At 38.9% G+C, this 27206-nt stretch overlaps 1 protein-coding gene across 3 annotated transcripts in view; it reads right to left on the bottom strand.

Moving 5' to 3' along the window:
* The window catches only part of DNAH11 (dynein axonemal heavy chain 11), a 368316-nt gene that overhangs the window by 166678 nt on the left and 174432 nt on the right, over positions 1–27206 (bottom strand). For all 3 annotated transcript variants that reach the window (XR_007518405.1, XM_049893431.1, XM_049893432.1), the window contains 9 exons: positions 23904–24108; positions 20340–20505; positions 19554–19656; positions 18699–18938; positions 17000–17161; positions 16313–16506; positions 12394–12556; positions 11323–11446; positions 10744–10886 (listed from right to left, as the gene is read on the bottom strand). Coding sequence is in view for 2 of the 3 variants with exons in the window: in XM_049893431.1 (XP_049749388.1) it covers positions 10744–10886; positions 11323–11446; positions 12394–12556; positions 16313–16506; positions 17000–17161; positions 18699–18938; positions 19554–19656; positions 20340–20505; positions 23904–24108 (1500 nt within the window). In the remaining variant the exon portion in view is untranslated. The remainder of the gene's footprint in view (positions 1–10743; positions 10887–11322; positions 11447–12393; positions 12557–16312; positions 16507–16999; positions 17162–18698; positions 18939–19553; positions 19657–20339; positions 20506–23903; positions 24109–27206) is intronic.

The raw sequence follows: 27206 nt of genomic DNA, 5'->3' as shown, positions 1-27206 counted from the left end.
ATCTATCCATTCACCCATCCAGTAGGTTTCTTACATATCCAGAATGATCGGTTAGAAAATTTAGCAAGAACAAGAACTTAATGAGAAATGTGTAAGGTTTATATGAAAGTAGGCCATATTGAGTAAATGAAGAGATGTGCCATATTCCTGGGGGAGTTGTTGTTAGGTGCTGTTGAGTTGGTTCTGACTCATAGCAACCCTATGCACAACAGAAAGAAACAGAGCCTGGTCTCGAGCCATCCTTACAATCGTTGTTATGCTTGAGCTCATTGTTGCAGCCACTGTGTCAATCCACCTCGTTGAGGGTCTTCCTCTTTTCCACTGACCCTGTACTCTGACAAGCATGATGTCCTTCTCCAGGGACTGATCCCTACTGACAACATGTCCAAAGTATGTAAGACACAGTCTCACTACCCTTGCTTCTAAGGAGCATTCTGGTTGTACTTCTTCCAAGACAGATTTGTTCATTCTTTTGGCAGTCCATGGTATATTCAATATTCTTCACCAACACCACAATTCAAAGGCGTCAATTCTTCTTCTGTCTTCCTCATTCATTGTCCAGCTTTCACATGCATATGATGTGATTGAAAATACCATGGCTTGGGTCAGGCGCACCATAGTTTTCAAGGTGATATCGTTGCTCTTCAACACTTTGAAGAGGTCCTTTGCAGCAGATTTACCCAAAGCAATGTGTCTTTGGTTTTTTGACTGCTGCTTCCATGGCTGTTGATTGTGGATTCAGGTAAAATGAAATCCTTGACAACAATTTTTTCTCCGTTGATCATGATGTTGCTCATTGGTCCAGTTATGAGGATTTTTGCTTTCTTTATGTTGAGGTGCAATCCATACTGAAGGCTGTGGTCTTTGATCTTCATTAGTTAAGTGCTTCAAGTCCTCTTCACTTTCAGCAAGCCAAGTTGTGTCATCTGCATAATGCAGGTTGTTAATAAGTCTTCCTCCAATCCCGATGCCCCGTTCTTCTTCATATAGTCCAGCTTCTCAGATTATTTGTTCAGCATACAGATTGAATAGGTATGGAGAAAAAATAGAACCCTGACGCATACCTTTCCTGACTTTAAACCAATCAGTATCCCCTTGTTCTGTCCAAACAACTGCCTCTTGTCTATGTAAAGGTTCCTCATGAGCACAATTAAGTGTTCTGGAATTCCCATTCTTTGAGATGTTATCCATAATTTGTTATGATCCACACAGTCGAATGCCTTTCCATAGTCAATAAGACACAGGTAATGCCTATTCCTATGCCTGTTCCCAAGAAAGGTGATCCAACCAAATGTGGAAATTATAGAACAATATCATTAATATCACACGCAAGCAAAATTTTGCTGAAGATCAGTCAAAAACAACTATAGCAGTATATTGACAGGGAACTGCCAGAAATTCAGGCTGGTTTCAGAAGAGGACGTGGAACCAGGGATATCATTGCTGATGTCAGATGGATCCTGGCTGAAAGCAGAGAATGCCAGAAGGATGTTTACCTGTGTTTTTATTTTTCACATTCCTGGAGATTAATGATTACAAAAGTGCTAATTCTGCCAACATCTATTAACAAATTTTAGGCAATTCTAATAACTCCCAACAGAATTAGAGGTACTTGGCAAGGTGATTTTACAGCTCATATGGAATGAAATTGGGTAAGAACAGTAGAGGATATTTTGAAAAAGAGAATACTGAAAAAGAATTAACACTATCAGGGAATAAGCATTAAGTTATAATAGTGTAGGTAAGTGAATGGAAACATTCAACATCATAAATGTATCCATCATCCTGAAATTAGTCTATACATCCTCAATGTTTTGTTTTTTTTTTTTTTAACGTCAAGATTATTTCATAGTTCATCTGGGAAAGTAAAGGTATGAAAAACCTAATACAGAAAAGGAAGGAGAATAGTGCCTGTCTTAGTTATCTAGTGCTGCCGTAACAGAAATACCACAAGTGGATAGCTTTAACAAGGAGAAATTTATTTTCTCACAGTCTAGTAGGTTATAAGTCCAAATTCAGGGCATTGGCTCTGGGAGAAGGCTTTCTCTCTGGAGGAAGGTCCTTGTCCTCAATTTTACCCTGGTTGAGGAGCTTCTCAGGCGCAGGGACCCTGATTCCAAAGGATGCGCTCTGTTCCTGGTGCTGCACCCTTGGTGGTATAAGGCCCCCAAATCTCTGCTTGCTTCCCTTTCATCTCTTGAGAGAGAAAAGGTGGTACAGGCCACATCACAGGGAAACTCCTTTTACCTTGGATCAGGGAAGTGACCTGAGTAAGGGTGGTGTCACAATCCTACCCTAATCCTCTCAACATAAAATTACAATCACAAAATGGAGGACAACCAAAGAATACTGGGAATCATGGCCTAATCAAGTTGATACACACATTTTTGGGGGGGGGGGACATAATTCAAAACATGACAGCGCCCTACCAGATTTCAAAATATACCATAAAGTTATAAGAAATGCAGGAATAGATAAACAGATTAATGGAACCTAATAGAAAGTCCAAAAATAGAACTACACATATTTAAGCATTTAATATATGAGATAGGTGATATTTAAAATTAACAGTAAAAGGAGAGATTATCAAAAATATATAGGAATTCCATATTATACTCTACCAAAATGCAGGGCTAAACATTAAAATATTATAATTAATTTTTAAAAATTCAGGGTAATATTTTTAGAATCATGAAGTGGAGAAATGCTGCCTAAAGAGTCTTAACACACAAAAGACATGAAGAAACAGTCTGAAAGATTTTTAATACATATAAGTGTAAAGCAGAAGTCATCATAAACAAAGTCAACAGAATCACAACAAACTGAAGAAAACTGACAACATGTAAAACTGACAAGGATATACATATACTGTGTGTGTATATATATATACAGACAAGAATATATATATACACACATATAAACATATACATACATATCAACGCCCATGGAAACAACAGTCAAGAAACAAAATGATGTATTGCATTGTACAAATCTGCTGCAAAAGACCTCTTTAAAGTGTTAAAAAGCAAAGATATCACTTTGAAGACTATGGTGTACCTGACCCAAGCCATGGTATTTTCAATCGCCTCATATGCATGCGAAAGCTGGACAATGAAAAAGGAAAGCCAAAAAAGAATTGATGCCTTTGAATTATGATGTTGGTGAAGAATACTGAATACACCATGGACCGCCAGAAAAACCAACTGGTCTGTCTTGGAGGAAGTACAACCAGGATGCTCCTTGGAAGTGAGGATGGCAAGACTTCATCTCACGTACTTTGGGCATATTATCAGGAGGGCCCAGTCTCTGGAGAAGGACATCATGCTTGGGAAAGTGGAGGGTTGGTGAAAAAGAAGAAGACCCTTAATGAGATGGATTGACAAAGCAGTTGCAATGATTGGCTTAAACATGGCAACAACTGTGAGGACGGCACAGCGCCAGGCAGTGTTTCATCCTGTTGCACATAGGGTTGTGAGTTGGAACTGACTCGATGGCACCTAACAACAGCAAATGTATTATGTATGCGTGTGCGTGTGTATGTACATATGTATGTATGTATATATATATAAAATGTATGTATATATATATACATATACGTATGTATGTATATATATGATTCCGACTCATAGCGACCCTATAGGACAGAGTAGAACTGCCCTGCAGGGTTTCCAAGGAGTGGCTGATGGATTTGAACTGCCAACCTTTTGGTTAGCAGCCAAGCTCTTAACCACTGTGTCACCAGGGCTCTCTCTCTGTCTTTCTATATATATACATATATCCTCCTATAAATCAGCAAAAATTACCAAAATAATCCAATATGAAATTTGGCAAAGGGTTTAAATAGATCAAGGATATTTTATACAAATGATTATTAAGAATAAAGTATATTTAAGGTAAAACAGCTTACTCCATACAACAAATTATCAATGAAGTATTTGATATTTTTTTCCTGTGGAAGCCTTCTAATCAAAAAAAGCAAAAGAGGAAACGTAAAACATAATGAGATTCGACAAAAAATAATTTAATTTTTGAATATGTACTTTGAATGTGTTTATATCCACAAAGAAAACTGGAAGAACAAAACTAATATGCTATCGGCAGTTACCTTTAGTCTAAGATAATGGGTATTTTTTATTTTTTTCCTATATTTCCATATTTTTAAACTCTCTACAATGAACATATATTTCTTATATTATCATAAATGTAATATTTACCAGACAGATAGATATCTAAATTTTTGGAAAAGAATCAGAGGCTGCTACTTAAGTCAAGTGTTCTATGGCATCAGATGACCAGGATAGACAGAACTTATTGGACACAGTGTTAAGTGTTTGCCTGCTAACGAAAAGGTCACCAGTTTGAATCCACCAGCCACTGTTTGGAAGCACTATGGGACAGTTCAACCCTGTCTTATAGGGTTGCTATGAGTCAGAATCTACTTTACGGCAACAGGTAAGGTCAGCAGGAGAGAAGGTGAAGGTACTAGACTCTAGTTGTAAGATGAAAATCATGCAGGAAAAGAGGCGCAGACACAGTTGTAAAGGAGAGAAGAAGGCATTTGGCAAGTATTCATCCGCTTATTTGAGGCAATTCAATGACACACATCTGATGATCCTTAATGGGAACTGCCCGGTGGAACTCAGAGGTCACATTTTGCATGCCAACAGGTTCTCACTGCTCCTGCATTCCAAATGGGAGCTGGCTTTGGGTGGTGAGCATGGGTAATGGGGTGGCAACTTCACATCATTTAGCTTGACCTGCCAGGTGTGCTCACCAACCGTCTACACATTTAGCTTCCTATGTTGCCTAGCTCAGAAGATACACAAAGGAGATACCAGCTCATCGGAAACTCTGAGTCTTCAGTACATCTGTTGAATATCATGATATTTGAAACTAACAGAGCAATCTGGAATTCTGTATTTTTTAATTTTAAAGATTTGGAGTTAATATATATGGATAAAAGGGGAAAAAGCTACCATTTTCTAGCTAAAAGGTAACCCTTTCATGCATTTATTAGTTCTCCATCAGGGTAGAGGGGCCACGGTGCTGACCAGAGACCTTTTTCATGATGTGTGAAACTAACCGACAAGGCAAAGAGGGATCTGAAGTGCTTGGAGGAAAAATCCTATTCCTCCTTATCATTTTAAAGAAAACTACCAATTTCAATAGGGAAGAAATAGATTATTCAATGAATAGACCTAGGAGAGTGGGGGGAAATGAATCTATAACTTCAAAATAAATTTTAGCTTGTGCAATATTAAATGCTAAAAAAATAAGACCATAAAAATATTTATAACCAAAAACCCACTGCTGTCAAGTAGGTTCTGACTCATAGCAACCTTAATAGGATGGAGTAGAACTGACCCATAGGGTTTTCAAGGCTGTAAATCTTTATGGAAGCAGACTGCCACATCTTTCTCCCATGGAGCAGCTGGTGGGTTCAAACCGCTGACCGTTGGCAGCCGGTGCTTAACTACTGCACCACCATACAAGATCAAATTGCCAACAGTAACTCTAAAGCACAGAAGAGAAGTTTAGGAAGCAGTGAGTCTAAGTTAATGGTAGTGAAATAATTTGGGAATAGATAACGAGAATGGTAACACAGGCGGAGAATAATCAATGCCACCGAATTGCACATGTAGAAATTGTTGAGTGGATGCATGTTTAGCTGTGTATACTGTCACCAAAAAAGAAAAAAAAAATTACACAACAATAGACGTGAATATAAAACTCCTCAGTTTTGGTAAGGTTGGCCTAAGCACAGAATCAAAGGAAATACACAAAAGACTGATGGATTTAACAATATAAAAATATAAAACTTCTGTACATAAAACTGTTAATATGTGAATATTAAGGAGCCCTTGTGGTGCAGTGGTTAAGTGCTTGGCTGCTAACTGAAAGGTCGGAGGTTCAAATTCACCAGCTGCTCAGTGGGAGAAAGATGTGCCAGTCTACTTCCATACATATTAACCAAAAACAATATCCATATATATATTACAGCCTTGGAAATCCTATGGGACAGTTCCACTGTGTCCTACAGGGTCCCTATGAGTTGGAATTGACTCTATGGCAACGGGTTTGGGTATGTGAGTGTTAATAAGTCCAAAGAGAAAAGCCATATAGTTATCTCTGTAGATGCTGAAAAAGGAATTTAATAGATGCTTCTTTGAAAAGCTCTGTGTCCTAAATCAAAAGGCAACATAAGACATAACAATGAAACATTAGCGGTATCCCTATTACAGTAAAAATCAAGACAAAATTCCCACTATCACTATTTTTATTTACTTCTTCTGTAAGACTTAACAATGCAATGAGGAAGGAGAACAGATAAATAAGACATTAGAAAAGATAAAATTATTATTTTCTGCAGGCAGTATGTTATCAACCAGCTATAAAAACACTAAGAGAAGTAAGGTAGCAGGCTGTAAATAATTAATATACAAAAAACAATTGCCGATTGCCGTCAAGTTGATTCTGACTCATGGTGACCCTGTAGGATGGAGTAGAACGACCCCACATGGTTTCCAAGGAGCGGATGATGGATTCAAACTGCTAACTTTTGGTTAGTCCCTGCGTGGTGCAAACGGTTGACACACTTACTGCTAACCGAGAGGGCGGAGGTTCAAGTCTACCCAGAGGCATCTCGGAAGAAAGGCTCGACAATCTACTTCCAAAAGATCAGCCACTGAAAACCATATAGAGCACAATTCCACTATGACACACATACAGTTACTAGAAGTCTCAATTGACTCAATGGCAACTGATAAACATATTAATTCGGTTTATTTCCAGGTTCTCTAGTCTCTTAAGTCTCTCCACTACTGATCTCAGACTTATACTGTGTAAATTATATTTACATATATATGTAAATAATGCATATTATTTAATAATATATAATAAATAAATAATATTTAATAATAATAAATAATATATATGTAAATAATGTATAAATTATTATACATTGTAATAAAAAAGTAGGTAAAGGATGGGGATAGAAATATGAATGGTTAATAAATATGTGAAGTATTGGTCTAGCTCACTCATAATTAAATTAAGGAAGATGAATATTAAATAAAAACATGTTATTTTGGGGCCAGATTGGCAAAATTAAGAAAAAAAAAATACATTGGTAAGAATCCAGGGAAACTTTGACCCTATTGCTGAGAGTGTAAATTGGTACCCACTTGTTGAAGGCAATTTATAATTCCTTATCAAAATCGTTTATCAAAACATGAATTAGGTCTACACTTTGACCCACCAATTCTACTTAAATTGGCTAAACATACACTCATAGAAGAACAATTACAAAATGAGCATAAAAATGCTCAAGGCAGCATGATTTGTAGAGGTAAAAGTTTAAGCAACTTAATTCTGGATTACTAAAAACCACTGAATTTACACTTTTAAATGGTGAATTTTATGTTGTGTAAATTTTGTTACCAACTAAAAAAAAATAAATTCAGTTTAAGAATTTAATTCTTTGTCAATATAGGAATGGTTAAACAAATTATGATTATTCCACATAGAAGAATAATATGAAGGTGCTCAAAAGAATGAAGAACACAACATCAGGACTGAAGACTCATAACAACTTGTGATATGCAGAGGACACAACCTTGTACTTACTAATCTACTAATCAAGGCCAAAGATTACAGTCTTCACTATAGATTGTGCCTGAAGGTGAAGAAAACAAAGATCCTCACAAATGGACTGATAAAACATCATGATAAATAGAAAAAAAAAAAAAAAAATGAGGTTGTCAGCAATTTCATTTTACTTAGATCAACAGTCAACGTCCATGGAAGGAGCAGTCAAGAAAACAAATGACATATCACATTGGGAAAATTTCCTGCAAAAGACTTCTTCAAATTTTTAAAAAGCAACAATGTCACTTAGATGACTAAGGTGTGCCTGATCCAAGCATTTATCTTTTCAATCACTTCATATACATTCGAAATCTGAACGATAAAAAGGGAAGACAGAAGAAGAATTGTGTGTTGTTTAAGAATACTGAATATACCATGGACTGCCAGAAGGGCGAACAAATCAAATCAGTTTCAGAAGAAAAACAACTAGAACGTTCCTTAGAAGCAAGGTTGGAGAGATTTCAGCTTGTTTACTTTGGACACATCATCAGGAAGACCAACTGCTAGAAGAGGACATGATGTTTGGTTAAAGTAGAGGGTCAGCAAAAATGAGGGAAACCCTCCATGACATAGATTGACACAACAGCCATGACAATGAACTTAAACATACCAACAGTCCTGAAGATGGCACAGGATCGGGCAACCTTTTGTTCTGTTATATACAAAACCACCACTTTATTATAGGGGAAGCTTACAGTTACTCTACTCCTTAAGCTTCAAGCAAGGTTAAGGATGCCACTCCCCATCCCTTACTTTGTGTACACCAACCTTTACGCCAGTCACAGAGCCTATTACTAACTGGACAAGTGTAAAATACTAGAACTAAGTAGTCACTTTTTTAGGTCGCTAACCATTTCTATAGGAGTCCTGGTGGCACAATGGTTAAGTTCTTTCCTGCTAATTGAAAGGTTGGTGGTTCAAACCCACTCAGTGGCTCCATGGGAGAAAGACTTGGTGATCTGCTTTGTAAAGACTATAGCCAAGAAAACCCTACGGAGCAGTTCTAGTCCGTCACATGGAATTACCATGAACCGAAATGGATTTGATGGCACCCAACAACAGCAGCAACTATTTCTACACCAGGAAATCTGAATTTTTCATAACAGTATTCTTAAATTGGCTTCTGGCCAGGAGCTTGGAGGCTCTGCTTGTTTCTTTATAATACTGGGCCTTTACTGATGCTTTTGTTTGGTTACACTAAACCCCTACCTGCTACACTGTAATACAGAGTGTTCTATGGGGAAGAACCGTGGGTTGAACCTCAGGATCTTTTGAGTGTTAGTTGTGGCCACGTGATTGCTAAGTGCTTCAGCTTCTTTATCTCCAAAATCCTACTTCTGTTTACTTCACTGGATTATGGCTAGATTAAATATATATATATATATATATAGTGAAAAATAAGTTACTTTACAAAGGCAAGGGATTTGTCAAGTTTTCTCTGATCCACAGTATAAAATATATCTTGTCTATTTTTCAACTACTTGTTAGAGTAACAGATGGTGAAGACACTCGTACCTTCACTGGGTTGGAGACTTGGCCACAAGGTTAATGGTCAATTTGGTTATCTTTGCTCAGATTATCTGGTCATGTAGGAACACTTCTGAGAATGTAATCCGTCAGAGTGATTTCATTCCCAAATCTGATCTGTTGCCAAGCCCGATTTTGTTCTTCTGAAATCTCCCTTGGATTTGCCACAACCCTCCCTTCATTCCCCGGCCACTCCTGGATTATCACAGTAGTTTACAGCATCTCTCAGCACACTCTGAACATCACCACTCTATCAATACTCTTAGGAGTGGGTTTTCCTCCTGTTACTCCCTTTCTCAAAATCCTCAATGGCCTCCGACAGCCAACTCTCAAGACCCTTCCCAACAGCGATTGCCCCACCTGTGTATCCATGTTAGCTGGAAGTGACTGGGACAAAGTCTTTGTTCATGCCATTGCCCTGATAGGCACACCCATTTTACTTGCTTCTATCTACTTCAAGTATAGCCATTCTTAGAGGACTCCAGACCATGTCCTTAATTTTCATTTCAAAGTCATATTCCAATTTATTTCTAAAAAGAAATTGATATCCTAAAAACTTAATTTAAAAGCTGTTAGCCCCATGCTCTTATAAACAGAACCTGCAAGTCTGTTGATGCCACTTATATTTGCAAGGATGGTGCAGGATCAGGCAGTGTTTTGTTCTGCTGTGCACAGGGTAGTTACGAGTCGGAAGAGACTCAATGGCGTGTAGCAACAACAATAACTTACGTTTACTAATTCTGTTATCCTAATGAAGTATTTATTTATCATCTTCTAACTTGTCTCTTAAAATAACCATGACAGTTGTTTTATTGCCATAAGAACCTTCCATAATACTACCAAATTACCCCCTCTGAAGTGCTGACATAATGGTTACTTCCTTAATTGAGAACTCACTCGATGATTCACACATCCCTTGCTTCACCCCAGTTTACCTCCCTAACCTTATCAACCTAATTTCTCTAGCAGCAAGTCTATCTTCCAGTCATTTAGAGCTATCTTGGGTTCCTCCAAACATGTAATATACAGTCCAACCCATACTCTTAACATAAACACAATTTCCTTTCCCTGAAATTTCCACCCTACCCCCATGATGTCCCATGAATTCTGATCCTTGTTTGACACAGGGCACGTCACTTCCTCCAGGATAACCCGCTCTGATTAGGAAGGATATTGTAGACCCTTGAGATCCTATAAGGTTTATTGTACTTCGTTCCCAAGGCACTATTTATTTTCACCTTGTATTACATTTATTTGTGGAAGTCTCTTGTATTCTATGCCAATGTAGGATCCTGAAGGACAGAAACCATGTCTAGGTCAACTGAGTATCATCACACTTCTTAACACAGTGTTTTGTAGCAGCTCAGCCTCACGAGAAACTTTAAGAAGGTACATTCTGGACACAGGCATGTAAAACTTGAAATGTTCTTTAAAATGAATTACTGAATGTCCTTATAAAATGAATGACTGAAAATTAAACCTATGATATGAATCTTGAAATAGAATTATATCACAATTTCAACAGCAGGTTTTAAATAGTTTTTCTTCTGTAAAGCAAATGTTTCTTACTTTGAGCTGGAGTCGCACCCTGGTCAAAAAGAATTTCCAGCAATTTTCTCTGGAGTCTACCATGCCCAGACTACGAACTTCATTACGAACTCCCGAAATTATCTTATCCACATCTTCGTCACTGAGCAAATCTTGGATTTCTCCTACCCCCAAAAGAATGAGAAGAATTACTGAAAGGCTGTCATGATTTAAATTTTAGATATGACTTTTTAATGCTTGAAGTGATTTATAATATACAGTTCAGCTTAAGTGATAAAAGAGGTGACTAAGATATGGAATGCCATTTCTCTTTTAGCATTTACAGGACACACAGCACATTGAGGATATGCCAGGGTGAACACACCCACTGAACTCGTACTTGTAGGAATAACATTTACTTCACTCAAGGCCTCTCCAAGGTACTTCGCATCCCCAAGCAGGCTAAGATACACCTCATATTAGTTAGGTTTATAGGTTTCTCCCCAAAGACTGTCCCAGCAAACATCTCAAAGACAAATTATCTCTCTTTAAAGTTCACTGAAACTACAGATAATTTGTCATTTGGAGAAGATCTTTCAAGGAATGTGTTGGTTTAATCACCTGATGCCAGCAAGTCATTAATCAGCACCAGAAAGCTCTCATCTAGAACCTGGGCATCTGTCAGCAGGAACACAGTGGGCATGTTCTTGGCTCCAGTTCTGATGTACAAATTGGCAAGATCTACCTGTAAGGAGAGGAGGCAATCATTCACGTTTTGTTAAAATGCTGATGTGAAATTGGAAGTATGTGTGTGGGTGCAGGGAAGAATGAAGTAAGTATAATGTGATAATAGCATACTGGGCCTTCTCTCTGTTTACATACTCTTTCCTCTCGGTGACCCTGCTATAGGTGAAAACCACATGACAACACCTCCATTTCTGGCATATAACGAAGTTTGCCATGTTTGCAGCTTGCTGGAAGACAGCGATGAAAACAGGCTGTGGATGAAGGGCCCCTCCTTTCTAATAGAGTGGAAATGAGTTCCGTGATGCCTTTCACAAGGAACACAGTAAAAGGAAGTCTTATGCGCATTTCAGTAATTGCCTATTTTCACTGAAAATTGTTTTTCTTTCTTTACGTTTTGCTTAGTAATATTAAAAGCATGTGGTTTGTGTTTTCATTTTGAAATAACACTTGCCACAAACTATAAAATCTTATAAGTACTATTGTGATTAAAAAGCAAACTCTTAAAAAACACAGGAGAGTTTCTTCACTGCGTTATTCCCCTTGCATTTTATTTTTCATATTCTTTCCCAGAGGGGAAGAAATCTATCTGTACTGATAAAGGAACTTTCTTTTTTTTTTTTTTTCCCTTCTCCATTACACAGGGAATCTACGAGTGTTAACATGAGGTTTGGTTAATGCAAAGTAAAAACTCATTGCGTAAGCCAGTATTTAATAAAATATTTTCTGAGGCAAAGAATCAGAATATATGATTTCTAATTTGAGCATGAAGGCAAGACAGCCAAAGGTAAACTACAATTGTTTGGAAGCGTTGTCCCCTCTCTCCCATGGTTGGGGAGGCCTTAGCCAATTCTGAGAGTCACAGCAGCCACTGGAGAACTGCCAGCTTATACCTGATCAGCCAGACAGAAAGTTCCAAAGTACCTACCACCCATCACCCTTACTCACCCGAAGGTCTTGGATTCCATAGCCTTCGGTCAGAGTGATCTGAAACACCTCCAGGCTGCAAATGTAAGCTGCCAGCCGAGACAAGCTCTGTTTGCCACTGCCCCCCACTCCAACCAAGAGTGCGTAGCCCTGAGGGGCCCTTAAGATTCGACTGATGCGGCACCTGGTGAGAGAAAGCACATCCACCACAGCATGAACTACAAATGGCTCTGGGCCTACGTCTCTTTCGTGTTGTTAATTTTTAGATAAATATTTAGACTAAATTCTGAGTTTCTTTTCCAAACCTTTAGACACTGCTCATATCTTTCTCCATCAGGCAAAGTTGAGGCCTGCATTTCTGCCCTGAAACTACTTACCTAACAAACTTTCCCATGCTGATGACCTTTTGGAGCCTTACTGCTTTATTACTGCCTACCAAAATTCAAGAAAGAAAATAGTTTGGCTCTTCCCCAAAAAGCTAAACACAGAATTATATGACCCAGCAATCCCACTCCTAGGCATATACCCCAAAAGACTTGAAAGCAAGGGCTCAAACAGATACTTAGGCACCGATGTTCACTGCAGCACTATTCACAATAGCCAAATGATGGAAATAACCCAAGTGTCCATCAACAGATGAATGCATTTAAAAAAAAAAAGTGCTATTTCAATACAATAGAATATTATTCCGCCATGAAAAGAAATAAAGTTCTAATAGATGCTTCAAAACAGTTGAACCTTGAAAACATGTTGAGCGAAATAAGCCAGACAAACATTTTATGATCTTACTTGTAAGAAATATGTACAAGTGGCAAATGTAGAGACAGAAAGTAGATTAGTGGTTACCATGGGTCAGAGGAAAGGAGAAAAAGGGAGCTTAGCGGGCCCGGAGTTTCTGTGTAAGGTAATGAAAGAGATTTAGTAACAAATAATGGTAATACTGTGAGTGTGAAAATAGTTTAAAATGGCAAATTTTATGTGATCTATAAAGAAAATACATACAAGGCCTTTTGTCTAAGCTTTAAAATTTTTTGATTAGCAAGAAAGATGCCAATTCCACATCAGCATCCAAGTACAAGGGAGAATGTCCTTGTGTCAGAAAACTGCTTCGTTTTTACTTTGGAAAGGATGAATTTGTTTAGACCAACGAACATCTCACATGTGTTCTACATCACACAGACGAAACACTTGCCTCTGTATGTGGCCTTACTTCCTTCACACTAAAGCCTTTCCTGTGCTTGGAATACGTGTGAATAATTTACTGAAACCATTCAGTATCACAAACTCAAATTTCCAGCAAGCCCAACTAATCTCTTCCTCTGTGTTTCCCAGGAAAATTGTGAATCCTTAAGCTATTGCTATTATTGCTACATTTTATGGTATAACTGCTATATTCATACATACAGTTATGAATAAGTTGATTTTAACATTATCAAAAGGCAGATTCTGTGAAAGAAATACGCCATGATTATATTATAAATATTAAACAACAAAACAAAATATAAGAATATGGATAACTAAATGCAAAAAAAAAAAAAAGAATGCCGCCTTGTCTGCTTCAGATGGCTTTTCTGAAACGAATTTAACTTCAGGCCCTGAATGATTCACATGATTTTTTTTTTTTTTTTTAAGAGTGCTTTTGACAAAATGAAGTTGGAGTCACTCATCCTGGGACCAGCATGTGTGAACATTTCCTGAGAATCTACAATAGCTGAAAACACAGGTTATTTCTCCAAACATAGTAATTCCATTAAAATTTACTTTATATGATCACACATCAAAACAACCTTGAAAAAGCCATAAAATTACTCTGGCACAAGTGAAGCCCCAAGCAAACAATGAGGGTTTTCATTTCAACTTATGCTGTGAGATGCAAAGTCCCTTTCTGCAACGCCCAAGGACGTTCTTAAATCACCTGTAACACTGAGTAAATCAGCTTCGAGCTCATAATCCCTGACCAAAGTAACAGCCTTCCCTTTCAGGCATGGAGAATTCCACGTTGAAGGATTACATGGGAAGATCCCTTTCCTCAGTGTCAACAGGAGTTTGTTTTACCTGAGCCGTGATACACAGTATAGTGTTTCCAAGGAGTAGCTGGTGGATTCAAACTGCCGACCTTCTGGTTAGCAGCCATAGCTCTTAACCACTGCACCACCAGGGCTCTATATACACAGGGTATACGAATTCAACCAGAAACAGTATTAATAATTATCCATTTAATGTCATGGTTATAAGTCCTAAATAAAAGTTCCTTTGTCTTGATAACCAGAAGATTGGAGCCGCAGAAGGATCAATAAAACAATCAATGCTTAGCATGTTTATAACAACTGATGATGAGGTGGGCTCCACATTTTTTCTTAGGCACTTGCGCTAGACATTTTAAAAAGTAACTCTTCTAAAAATTTAATTTTTATTTGTTTGGATTCCCTTCCTTGCATTCATCCTTCCTTCTTCCTCTCCTTGTCTTTAATGATGATTTCCTTTTTTCCGGTTTTCGTCTTTGCCTAAGTGTCACTTATTAGAAAGGCCAGTGAGAGATGATGGTGGCTTGGACTAGGAGAGCAGTACTGGCCATAAATCTGCTTTCCACACACAGCAGCAATGGAGAACTGTACGGACTATACAGTAACTCGCATCATTCCCATGCAAGAATCCGCCCAATAGCTTCTCACTGCACTTAGGATAAAATCCAAACCCTTTATCCTGGTTACAAGGAAATACTCCATTTAAGTAAGGCTAGTTTCTGCCTCTCCATCCTCATCATATACTCTTCTCCCCAGCTTTTCCTTATGTTGCAGTCACCCTGGCCCTGTTTCTGTTTCTCGAATATTCCAAGCTTATTCCTGCCTCAGGGCCACATGAACTATGTCCTCTGCTCAGAGGGCTCTTCCTCCAGACCTCTGCATGCCTCGCTCCTGCTTATCATTTACATCTCACCTCTACACACAGATACCCAGCCACTCTCTGGAAATCTTCATATCTTATTTACCAGAATCAATATATTTTATTTTTTCCACATAACACATCACTCTCTGATTTTCTTCTTGCTTATTTGTTCATTTCCTCACAAGTGCCCATCCAAAAAAACCAACCAAACCTGGTGCCATCAAGTCAATTCCGACTCATGGCGACCCTACAGGACAGGGTAGAACTGCCCCATAGAGTTTCCAAGGAGCGCCTGGTGGATCCAAACTGCCAACCCTTTGGTGAGCAGCCGTAGCACTTAACCACTATGCCACCAGGGTTTCCTAAGTGCCCATATATACCACTAATATCTAAACCCAGTTAGAGAAGGGACTGGTCTGTCTTGTTCACTGCTGTATGGCCAGTACCTAGAACGTGTCTGTCAGCAGGATGCTGTGGATGCATGTAGTCTGTGCATTGCCCCAAGGTGCCCAGTCAAGGAGATGAGGAAGAGCCCTGTCAGCCAAACTCTATACCAGGACGGGCCTTCTTCTAATCTGTCTGCCAACAAAAGGTGCTCCTTTTTTCTAATGTACACAAAGGTGCTGCAGAGGTTGCCAATGTTCCTGCCCAGCACACAGCGGGCACTCAACAAAACATGCTTCATCAGTGGAAATAGGTTTGAGTGTTGGTACTGTCACAAACTTTAAACTTATAAGCTTTGAACAAGTCCTCTTTGTTAATATTCTTACCTATCAAGGCTGCCGTGAAATAAAATGAAATGATGGATGCGAGGGCACTTCTGAAAGTAGTGTAAGACATTATTAAGACTGTGACATGATTAATAAAGACATTTCTATATTTTTATATTACATGATGACCAACAGTCAAGAATGGATAGTTCAGATTGCTTAGTATGATCTATTAAAAATAACAACAATAATTAACAAAGTAATTGTGGGTACCCAGAAACATAATGACACTGTCTACGTCATTTTTACTTTGGCGAAAAAAGCATCATGGCTACTCTACTCACACATGTTTCATGGCATCGTCAAATAAAACGAGGTGCATAGCAGCATTCAGTTCATTGTAGTTGTCTAACGCTTCTGTAAGAATCGTCTTCAGCGCCTCCCAGTCCCTCACCAGCATGTAGCATGGATCTTCCCACCCATTTGCAAAGTGGCAATAAATGAGGGGCTGTTGAAGCAGCTCATGACTGTCTACACCCTGCAGAATGAGGAAGAGAGAAATATGATTATATCAACCATCCAGAATGGCTCATCAGGGAGCAGACTGCCTGATTATGGGAAAAGCTTACACATCAATTCATGAGTTGTTGTTGTTAGTTGCTATGGAGTCAATTCTGACTCAGGGCCACCCGTGTGTGTCAGAGTGGAGCTGTGCTCCATACGGTTTTCAAGGCTGTGACCTTTCAGAAGTAGATTGCCAGGCCTGTCTTCCAAGGTACCACTGGGTGGGTTCGAACCACCAACCGTTCATCTAGTAGTTGAGAGTTTAACTGTTTGCTCCACCCAAGAAAGCCTCGATCCATGAGTAGGTAGGTAAAATGTTCCCAAATACAGACTAACTGTACTTTGGAATCACAGATATTTCAGAAAAATAAGCACTCAAACACAGTTCACTCACACACTCCTCTCACTTTGGCCCAAATCCAACTGGTGCTGGAGGAAACCGTGACTTCTGACAGTCATATACTTACTTCAAAATATTTATAAGCAGTTTCTAGCATTTTTTTCTGAAACAAATCACAATCCTTTGTGTCTGTCAGTTTGTCTCCATAAACACGTGAAGATTCATGAAGCCACAGGCGTATTAAATCATTTGGAACTTTTAAACATTCAGGAGAAGCAAATAAAATCCCCTACAAGGCAAGAACAGCAAAAACACTTTTAATTCAGAAGCTGATGTCATGCCATGGTAAGATCTTTAACTATGTTCCAATGTTAGCAATTTGTTAAGTTAAAAGAAATACTATAAATAGCATTGCATATATATTAGGGTTACCCTTTGATAAGCAACATTCTGCAGTTTTAATACCATTATGCCCATTTTTAGGAATGCAACTAAGACTATCTTTTAAGACCCACCCCAGTAACTGCCACATCTAAGTACTCGTGCCTGTTATGTCTCCCAAAGGATTAAGTTTATGAAACTAAAGTACAAATAGGTAATATGAAAGCCATGCGATCATCATTTTTTTTTTTTAATTGAAAAAACCTTTGATAGGATGTAGTCTAACCCTTTCATTTCACAGATGAAGAATATGAGACCAAAAGTAAATTGCCCAAAGTCACACAAAACTTGCAGGTAGGTCTGGGGCTAGCACCAACACACTCTGACGCCCATGCCCACCCAACACTGTCCCCTCAATACCTTGGGTTCCTACAGACCCCCTCGGCACAGGGAAGGGCAGCTTGCCCTGCTCTCACAGGAGAACACCAAAGCAGTCGTGGAGAACGAGATGCAAAATGCTAATACTCGGTGGCATCAGATGCAGCCAACAGACTGGAAATGAAAGGTGAGCAGGCAGAACTCTCATCCCATTCCCCTAAGGCCTTCCTCCGCCCTTTTTCTTCTAAGATTTAAAAATCTGCTTGTCAACACCACTTTACTGAACACGGTCTTTATGTCAGGTGCTAGAAATACAGAGACGGTCCATGTTCTTAAGGGACTGATGTCTAATGCTGTGTTATGGTTTTGAGGAGTTGTGGAGTGATTTACAAAAGAGGGTTATAAAATATAAAGGAATAAAAACTACCAAATGGAAATAAATCCTACCACGTTTTTATGTGTAATCAATTCATTTACCTCTCTTACAAGAGAATTTAAAGCCATAAATAACCTTCCCAATACTTTTGCTACACAAAGTAGAACATATGAGTTGGATTTTTTCAAATCCCAGATTCTAAATCTCCCCTTAGGAATTTCCTTGATAAATCAAACACATAAACGCCTTCCTTTTACTAGGAAAGTATATTATCTGTCAATATCAAAACAAAATGATCCATCAATTTACAAACTTGTAATTTCTCTTGACCTGTTTGAAAATTATAGTACATAAATAAGTTTTATGCAAAGATATGACCAATTATTCCTCTTGGTTGGCACAAAAGCTCAAATATTTGTGGAATAAATAAAATAGGGAGTCCAGACTTTATACTTGGTTCTTATTGCTAAATCACTTTGTAACTTGAAAGGAACCATTCGTTGTTCTTATTGATGAAATGGGAATAACAAACCTTTCATATTTACCTCGTAAAGCTTTATGAGTGCAAAATGAAATAATAAATATGAAAGCACTTACCATAGTTTTACACTAAGTTCTATAAATGGATACTATTAATCTTACTATAATTCTTGCTTTACCCAAGAGGCATAACATAGAGCAGTCAGGGTACCTGGAAGATGTTTGATAGGTCTCTCAGGTTAAAGATGTAGTGGAATTTAATAGCAGTGGGTAGAAAGTTATGCATCATCATTTGATGGAGTGCTACTGCAGCCTGGATGAGAGCGGGGCCGCTCCTGAGAATGGATGGACCAAATGCTTGCTGCTGGAAATGGGAACCAAGGATCTGGCCATAGATGGTGTTTAGTGCATCCAAGGATGGAAAGTTGAACGCAAACACTGTGAAATGTCTCTGAAAAGAAAAACAAATATAAGGGTTATATAAAGCAGTGATCATAATGGTACCAGCAGATTGCAAAAAAAATGACCTGATTTTTCCATCCCCTATCTGAATCCATGCCCACTACCATGTAAATCTGTGATGCTTCCACTGAGACGCTGGGCTTGGCCATGTGACTTGCTGGAGCCAACAAAAGATGGGAAGTATAGTGTGCCAGTCACTGTCAGAGGCGTGTGTGCTTTGACCCGCTCTCGTGAGCTTCTGCCTTTGATATGAACTCTACAAGCCTGCTGAAGGATGAGAGACACATGAAGCCAAGCCATGGTGTCCCAATCGCTCCAGCCAAAGCCAGCCTAGATTAGCGAACAATCAATCTCAGACATGTGAATGAGCCCAGCCAAGATCAACAGTCACCTAGGTGACCCCTAGCTAATTCCAGGTGAGTGAGCAAGCAACACTTAACTGTTGTGTGCTGTAGAGGCTGCTGTTGTTATTGAGCTTATAGGTTTAACCAAATATCCAGAAGGAGCTCTAATTTATAATCGAAAGCTCCAAGGGTCAAAAATCCACAATTTGTTAGTGTTATATTTAGGGACTATTTGAGAGAGAGCAGTACTAACACCTTACCTGTAGTCTAGGATTGATTGTGAAACTGCCCACCAGTGGATTCATGCAGGCCACATACTGGCAGTTATGAATTTCTTTCAGTGTCACCTTCTGTCTGTCATACCTAAATGACAGAAAATAGAACCTTAAATGCAACAACCGGTGATGACAACACAACAAAATCCACCAGTTCATAAGGGACTTCCTCGAAAATTGTTGCCTTTGATGTTTACAATTGCTTAGTGAGGTTGCTCTTGGTTGCATCATCCAAGAGCCATAAAAAATGAAGCTCGGAAAACTGAAGGTTACACAGCTCCTCTGATGCGAAAATCTGTATCTGGAGCTGAATCAATAGAAAATATTACTACTTATTGATTTTCATATGAGTCTACGTCTGGTCCGAAAACTACCTTGTACCCACGGCACGGCTCCCTGGATGACCAGGGGCTCTCTCTGCAGTTAACGGCAGGGCCTGCACACTGTGATGGCCAGGTAGTAACAGTATTTTCACCTTAGAGAATAAGGTCAAACTTCTCTTAAATAATTTTGTGTGAATTAATACCAAAAGCAGACATGATTTCTGGGTATTTGAATGTTTCTAGGAGACTTTTCAATACTATTCCTCCAAAGATACAAAGGGAAGGTCTTCCATTTAATATGATGAAAGGGATGTCATGTAAACCCAAAATATATTACATAAAATTCTCCCCAGAAGAGTAAGAAATTGGGTATAATTCTGTTCTAAAATATTTATCCATAATAATGATTAGATTTTGGTATGAAAACAAAATACAGAGAACTGCTTACCAATGTCCATAATCAATATGCTGTCGTATCAGAGTATGTGGCTGGACAGTGCCATAGACGTCCACTTCAGGCAGGTTCATGTCATCAATAAAATAAACCAATTTTTTATTTCCTACTGGACCATAGTTACGACCAGCCTTTTTCTCTAGAGGTTTCTCAAGAATCCCTGAAACAAATGTATAACTATGTCTACGAATCACTGGTAGAATCTAAATCATCTGTCCTTAGTCCTTTTTTATTTCCCTCATCTTCTCTCCATTTCAGGAACCCTGGTGGCACAGTGGTTAAACACCCAGCTGCTAACCAAATGATCGGCAGTTGAAACCCAGCAGTCACTCGTGGGAGAAGCATGTGGCAGTCTGCTTCTGTAAAGATTTATAGCCTTGAAAACCCTATGGGGCACTTCTACTCTGTCCTGTAGGGTCCCTGTAAGTCAGAATCCACTTGACGGCAGTGGGGATTTTTTTTTTTTTTGGTGGTGGGGGGAGGCAGCATTTCTCTCCATTTCATTCATCCATGGTTTCAGGTATTACCTCTTTGCAGGTTAAGACCTGAGCTGTGTCTCTGGCCTCTGACCTCTTCTATGTCATGCTCTCCTTCCTACTTCCCTTCTGTTGCCAGAGGTCACCCTGCCACCCTTTTCTGTAGGCCTCAATAATATCACACTGGTCATGACAACCAGGACAATTCCCTCACTGCTCTGTGCACTTCACCTTCTTATGCCCACTCCGATACACGGCCCACCACCAGGCCTGCCAGGCCCTGGTCTCCCCAGTTGTCCTTCTCTATCAGCTTTGTGGGGGAGTCTAGGAACAGCTCAAGTGAGTCTCCCAACCTCTCTTCTTGGGTGATAGAAGTGCAGAAGCACTATAGGCCAGTGTTTGTGGACACAATTCTGTGTACGAATAAAGTAGGTTTCTTAATGAGTCTGTATGACTTCTTGTCACTATGTTTGAGAAAAAGATATGAGTATACAAAACACAGAACTGGACAGTGTATATCTGATATGTTCTAATTACCTATCATTCCAGTCAGACGGTATATATCTTGAGGGCAAAGAACTATGTCATATTCATTACTGTATCTCTGATGACTACCGTAAAAAATAAGTAATTTGTTAAGTGCACAAATGAATAACCAAACAAGTATACAGTAAATAAATAAGTACACAGCTCTTCCAAGCAGCAGACTCGTATTGTCAAGCGCTTAGTGGACGTCAATTCCTAATAGCCCTTTGCATGTTCTGCAAACACCAAGTCTGCCTTTTTCCAGACTCAGTTTAACATCGTCTATTTCCCATTCGCAACGTACCTCTTCCCTTTGCTTTCTGTGCTTCTGTTTATATGGCTAACACTCCCCTAGACAGCCAGATGCAAGGCCTCACAGTAATCTCTCTCTCCTGGGGCCCCTCTCTGCCCAACCCAAGCCCGTAAATGGTACCTCATGTCTCTTCCTACACTCCCAACTTTTCATCTCCTGCTCTACAGTTCCAGTTCGGGGCCACATTACATTTAGCTAGCATACCACTCGGGTGGGCTGGTCTCTCTCCCCGCCTCCCAAAGTCCAACTCTCTTCTTGTCAGTTCCTTGCTCCCCATCAATGACTCACCATTTCCTACCAAACGAAATACAGTTTCCTCAGCTTGTAAGCATTCTCTACAATTAGGTCGACGAACTACCCCAATTTGTCTGGGAGTGTCCTGGTTTTAGCACTAAATGTCTCACGTCCCAGAAACACCTCGGTCCTTGGCAAATCAGTTAGTCACCATATCTACAATATAATTCCAACCCATCACACCAGACTTTTACTCTTCTTCTATCTGATCACTATGCTTTAGACAATGAATTTGTCCTACAATTTTTTTCTCTTCTGTACCTTTGCTATCCTAAATTCTACTTTCCCTGTCTACCACCCCATTTCAAATGTTTGAAATCCTAAGTCTCTTTCAAAGTACACTGGCCACTGTAGCCCTTTAACCTCTCATGTTGTTATGTGCTGTCAAGTCGATTTTGACTCATAGCAACCCCATGTTACAGATGGGATTTTCTAGGCTGTAATCTTTACAGGAGCCAGATTGTCAGGTCTTTCTCCCGTGAAGCTGTTGGGTGGGTATGAACCACCAACCTTTCAGTTTGCAACCAAGTGCTTACCCGTTGCACCACCAGGGCTCCTTAACTCCTCCTACTAATAGTCAATCCCTGAATCTTACACATGCCTGTATTTCTTTCAGGAATTAGCAAGATGCACTCACACCATAGTCAAATCATTTATTCAACTACTGAACTGTAGCCCTAGTTTTTCATTTAGAAAGTGATAAACAGATTCCTTTCTTTGTGTCTGTAAATGAAAAACATACCCCACACAGTGCCTGGAAAAAAGTAGGTAAGTATATATTTGCTGATAAAAGGAATCTGCTAAATCAGCTTTCTAACTGTTCCATTCATGAAGAAAAGATAGAAAAACTTGATTAAGAAAGAGATTACAGGAAAATCACTATTGGCTGAATAAATGATGTCAAATGAGTAAGAACGTATATTATTAGTCTACATTGATATAGTTAACAAAACAACAAAACACACACATATGCAAGCGCAAGCACACACACACACACGCCCCCCCCCCCCAAAAAAAAGCACATTTAGGGCAACTCAACAGATTTAATAAACTACTAGACAACAGAGAGTTTTGCTGACCCCACAATATAATTATTACTCAGGTATACAGAGTAACAGGACTACCAACATCAGGTCTCAATACTATTCATACACTATCCTATCCCATGTCTACTGCCCTTGCTTTTCCTAATTTTAGAAATGCCCCAAACTTGTGTGGGTCTTTTGGTCCATTGATACGTTTAGTCAACTGTTTAAAATTATTCTTATAATTCTTCTAAGATTTAACTAATAGCTCATGGCCTGACATTTCGTCAATATAGCAGTATTAATGAATTTCTCCTAAATCTACCCCTTTAACATTTATATACCTTAAAAAGTAACGAGGACGCCCTTCCTTGAATATACCCTTATATTCCTAGAAAACAAAAACAAAAGACGAACAACAACAACAAAAACCCAACCAAACCAGTTGCCATTGAGTCGATTCAGACTCCTGGCGACCCAATTTGTGTCAGAGTGGAACTGGGCTCCACAGAGTTTTCAGTGGTTGACTTTTCAGAAGCAGATTGCCAGGGCTTTCTTTTGAAGATCTTCTGGTTGGATTTGAACTGCCAATCTTTCAGTTAGTAGCCAAGTCCTCTTATATTGCTAGGATAACATTAAATTAAACATAACCAAATGGTTTACAGGCAAAGTAATCGACACTAAATTCTTGCTACTCTAAAGAGTAATAACCCAAATAAAGTCATGAGTGATATAAAAAGCATAAATTACAACAATATTGGAACAAATTATATTTATTCAGGGTGAGGATAAGTAAAGATTCATCTGAGGCTTAAGAAAAACATCTAAAGCCTAAGGAAAAGCAGTAACCCCTTTGGGCTGCATGTCCCAGCCATGCCAATTTCTGATCTCGTGTTCCTGGGATGTAAACAGCAGAAACACATACTTTGAAGAGCTGCAGATGTTGTGTAGTAGTTGAAAGGCACACGAGCTACAATGTAATCCTCAGAGAGACTTGCAAGGGTGTCACCTACAAAGATGGTTTTTCCGACTCCAGCATTTCCTACCAGCATTAGCGGTTTTCCTTTCTCAAGCAACAAATCTATAAAATATCTAAGACAAGTTGTCTCTGATGTGTGAACAAGAACTGTCTGGAAAAAAAAAAAAAGAGAGAGAGGTCAGACAGAGAGGCATTCCAGAATTTTATATCTGAACCAACATAATCACTTTAAGAATTGAGACCCAAAGAATTCTTAGTCCAAGTTAACACCCAATAGGAGAGATCCCACCTAATTTGTAGTTTTGAATTGTCAGAGTTCAGACATCACAGCTTCAGGAGAGCAATTAGGTAATGTCATCAAAGTGCCACAGCATAAGCGACTGATTTATATTTTCCAAATTAAGCGCTAATACTCAAGGCTCCCTATCACAGAGTATCTACTGCCTGCCCAAACACGTATTAGGCATGGAAGGGAATACATTAAATGCCAAAGAAACCGCCCACCACACTTCGGAAGCTGATAATACACTTGAAAAGGCAAGCCACACACCAATGAAAATTGGTAACAATTCCTTGGCTTGGTAAAATTAAGTGGCAAAATGATTAAGCAAAAAAATTTTGCTAAAGGAGTTCAGTATGGGAAAAGATCATTTTTGGAAACAGTGGTTTTTAAGTGGAATATTCACAAATCTAAACCACATTGAAAACTTATGTGTTGTTCCGTTTAATACTTCTATAGCTTAATTCTTCTGTTTTGAATATTGGTTATTTATTTATATACTGCATTGTTTCACAAAAAAATTGGGATGGGTGGCCTAAAAGAATACAATAAAATGATGATCACAAATGTGTAAATAAAAATCAGACTCAGAGAACACAGATTAAAATATACGATCAGAACATGGGATAGTAGGTATAGACATGCAGGCCATAGAATCCTGCACAGAGATTAAAAGAGAGTTGGTGTGAGAGACTGACTTGATTTGTAAACTTTCACTTAAAGCACAATAAAAATTAGAAGAAAAAAAAGAGAGAGAGAGAGCTGGCAATTTAGTTGTATTTCCTGATGCCCAAATTATAAACAGAAAAACTACTACTTGCAGGGTTCACGTTATTCATAAGAAACACACACAAATTTTACAACGGATAAAACACTTCTCTATTCGGTTAGCATATACTGAACACGGTTAAATAGTTCATAGATCACTCAGGGTCATCTCTATGATTAGGAACATCTATTCTAAAATTTAGTATTTAAAATATATATGTATACATATATATTTACATAAGTATATGTAAATGCCATTTCAACACTTTTTACATGTATAATTCAGTGACATTAATTATGTCTCTCATGTTGTTCAACCATCGCCACCACTTCCAACCTCTTCCATCACCTTGAATAAACCTGTTGCTGTCGCGTCGATTCGGATTCAGAGTGATCTTTCAGGCCAGAGTAGAACTGCCCCATAGGGTTTCCAAGGAGCAGCTAGTGGATTCAAACTGCTGACCTTTTAGTTACCAGCCACAGCATTTAACCATTGGACCACCAGGGCTCTACTGTCCTTAATAGAAGCTCCAAAACCAAAAAACCCATTGCCATCAAGTTGATTCTGACTCATACTGACCCTACTGGATGGAGTAGGACTGCCCCACAGGGTTTCCAAGGAGCAGCTGGTAGATTCGAACTGCTAACCTTTTGGTTAGCAGCTGTAGCACTTAACCACTGGACTAAAAGGACTCCAAACACAAGCTCAAAAACCCATTGCTTTTGAGTTGATTCTGGCTCATAGCGACCCTATAGGATACAGCAGAACTGTCCCATAGGGTTTCCAAGGAGCAGCTGGTGAATTTGAGCTGCCGACCTTTTGGTCAGCAACTGTAGCTCTTAAACACTGTGCCACCAGGGCACCACAAGAAGCTCAGTACCCACTAAACAATAACTCCTTTTCTTTTCCCTCCTACCCTCTTAGTAACCACTAATAAACTTTGGTCTCTATACATTTGCCTATTCTAGATATTTTATATAATTGGGATCATACAATATTTGTCCTTTTGTGACTGACTTATTTCATTCAGCATAATGTTTTCAAGGTTCATCCACGGTGTATCATGCATCATAACTTCATTTTCTCATTATGACTGACTAATATCCATTGTATGCATGTACAATATTTTGATTATCCATTCATCTGTTGATAGACATTTGGGTTGTTTCAACCTTTTGTCTATTGTGAATAATGTTGCAGTAAACATTGGTATACAAGTATCTGTTTTGGTTCCTGCTTTCAATTCTTTTGCGTCTGTACCTAGGAGTGGAATTACCAGATCATAAGGTAATTCTGTATTTAACCTTTTGAGGAACTGCCAACTGTCTTCTACAGTGGCTGTACCATTTTACAATTCCACCAGCAGGGGATGAGGGTTCTAATTTCTCCATATCCTTGCCAACACCTGTTGCTTTCAACTTAACAATAAAAAAGACAAGCAATCCAATCAAAAAATGGACAAAGGACTTGAATAGACATTCACCCAAGAAGTAATACAAATGGCCAACAAGTGCACGAAAAGATGCTCAACATCATAGTCATTAGGAAAATGCAAATCAAAACCGAATGAAATATCACTTCATCCCCCACTAAGATGGCTATGGTTAAAAACAGAACTAAGTTTTAGTTCAGTGGTGCTCTTTTTTGTAAGGTCTGTTGAAAGGAACATACTGTTCTGTGCTCCATTAGTTGTTTAAGTTATTTAGTGCTGCTATAACAGAAATACCACAAGTTTTAACACGGAGAAATTTATTTTCTCATAGTAATGTAGGCTAAAAATCTAAATTCAAGGCATCAGCTCCAGAGGAAGGCTTTCTCTGTCAGCCTTCTCATCAACGTTCCCCCAGACTAGGAGATTCTTCGGTCAGCTATTCTGGGTCCGAAGGACACGCTCTGCTTCCAGCATTGCTTTCTTGGTGGTATGAGGTCCCCAACTCTCTGCTTGCTTCCCTTTCATCTTCTGAAGATAAAGGTGGTGCACACCACACCCCAGGGAAACTCCCTTTATATTGGGTCAGGGAGGTGACCTGAGTAAGGGTGGTGTTACAATCCCACCCTAATCCTCTTAACATAAAATTACAATCACAAAATGGAGGGCAACCACAGAACAGTGGGAATCACAGCCTTACCGAGTTGATATACACATTTTTGGGGGGACGTAATTCAATCCAGGACAACAGTCCTAGGCTACTGTTTTGTT

This window comes from Elephas maximus, chromosome 8 (assembly GCF_024166365.1).
Source record: "Elephas maximus indicus isolate mEleMax1 chromosome 8, mEleMax1 primary haplotype, whole genome shotgun sequence".
Taxonomy (NCBI): domain Eukaryota; kingdom Metazoa; phylum Chordata; class Mammalia; order Proboscidea; family Elephantidae; genus Elephas; species Elephas maximus.
The sequence above is the reverse complement of the archived record's forward strand: the minus strand, read 5'-3'. Positions and strand labels throughout refer to the sequence as shown.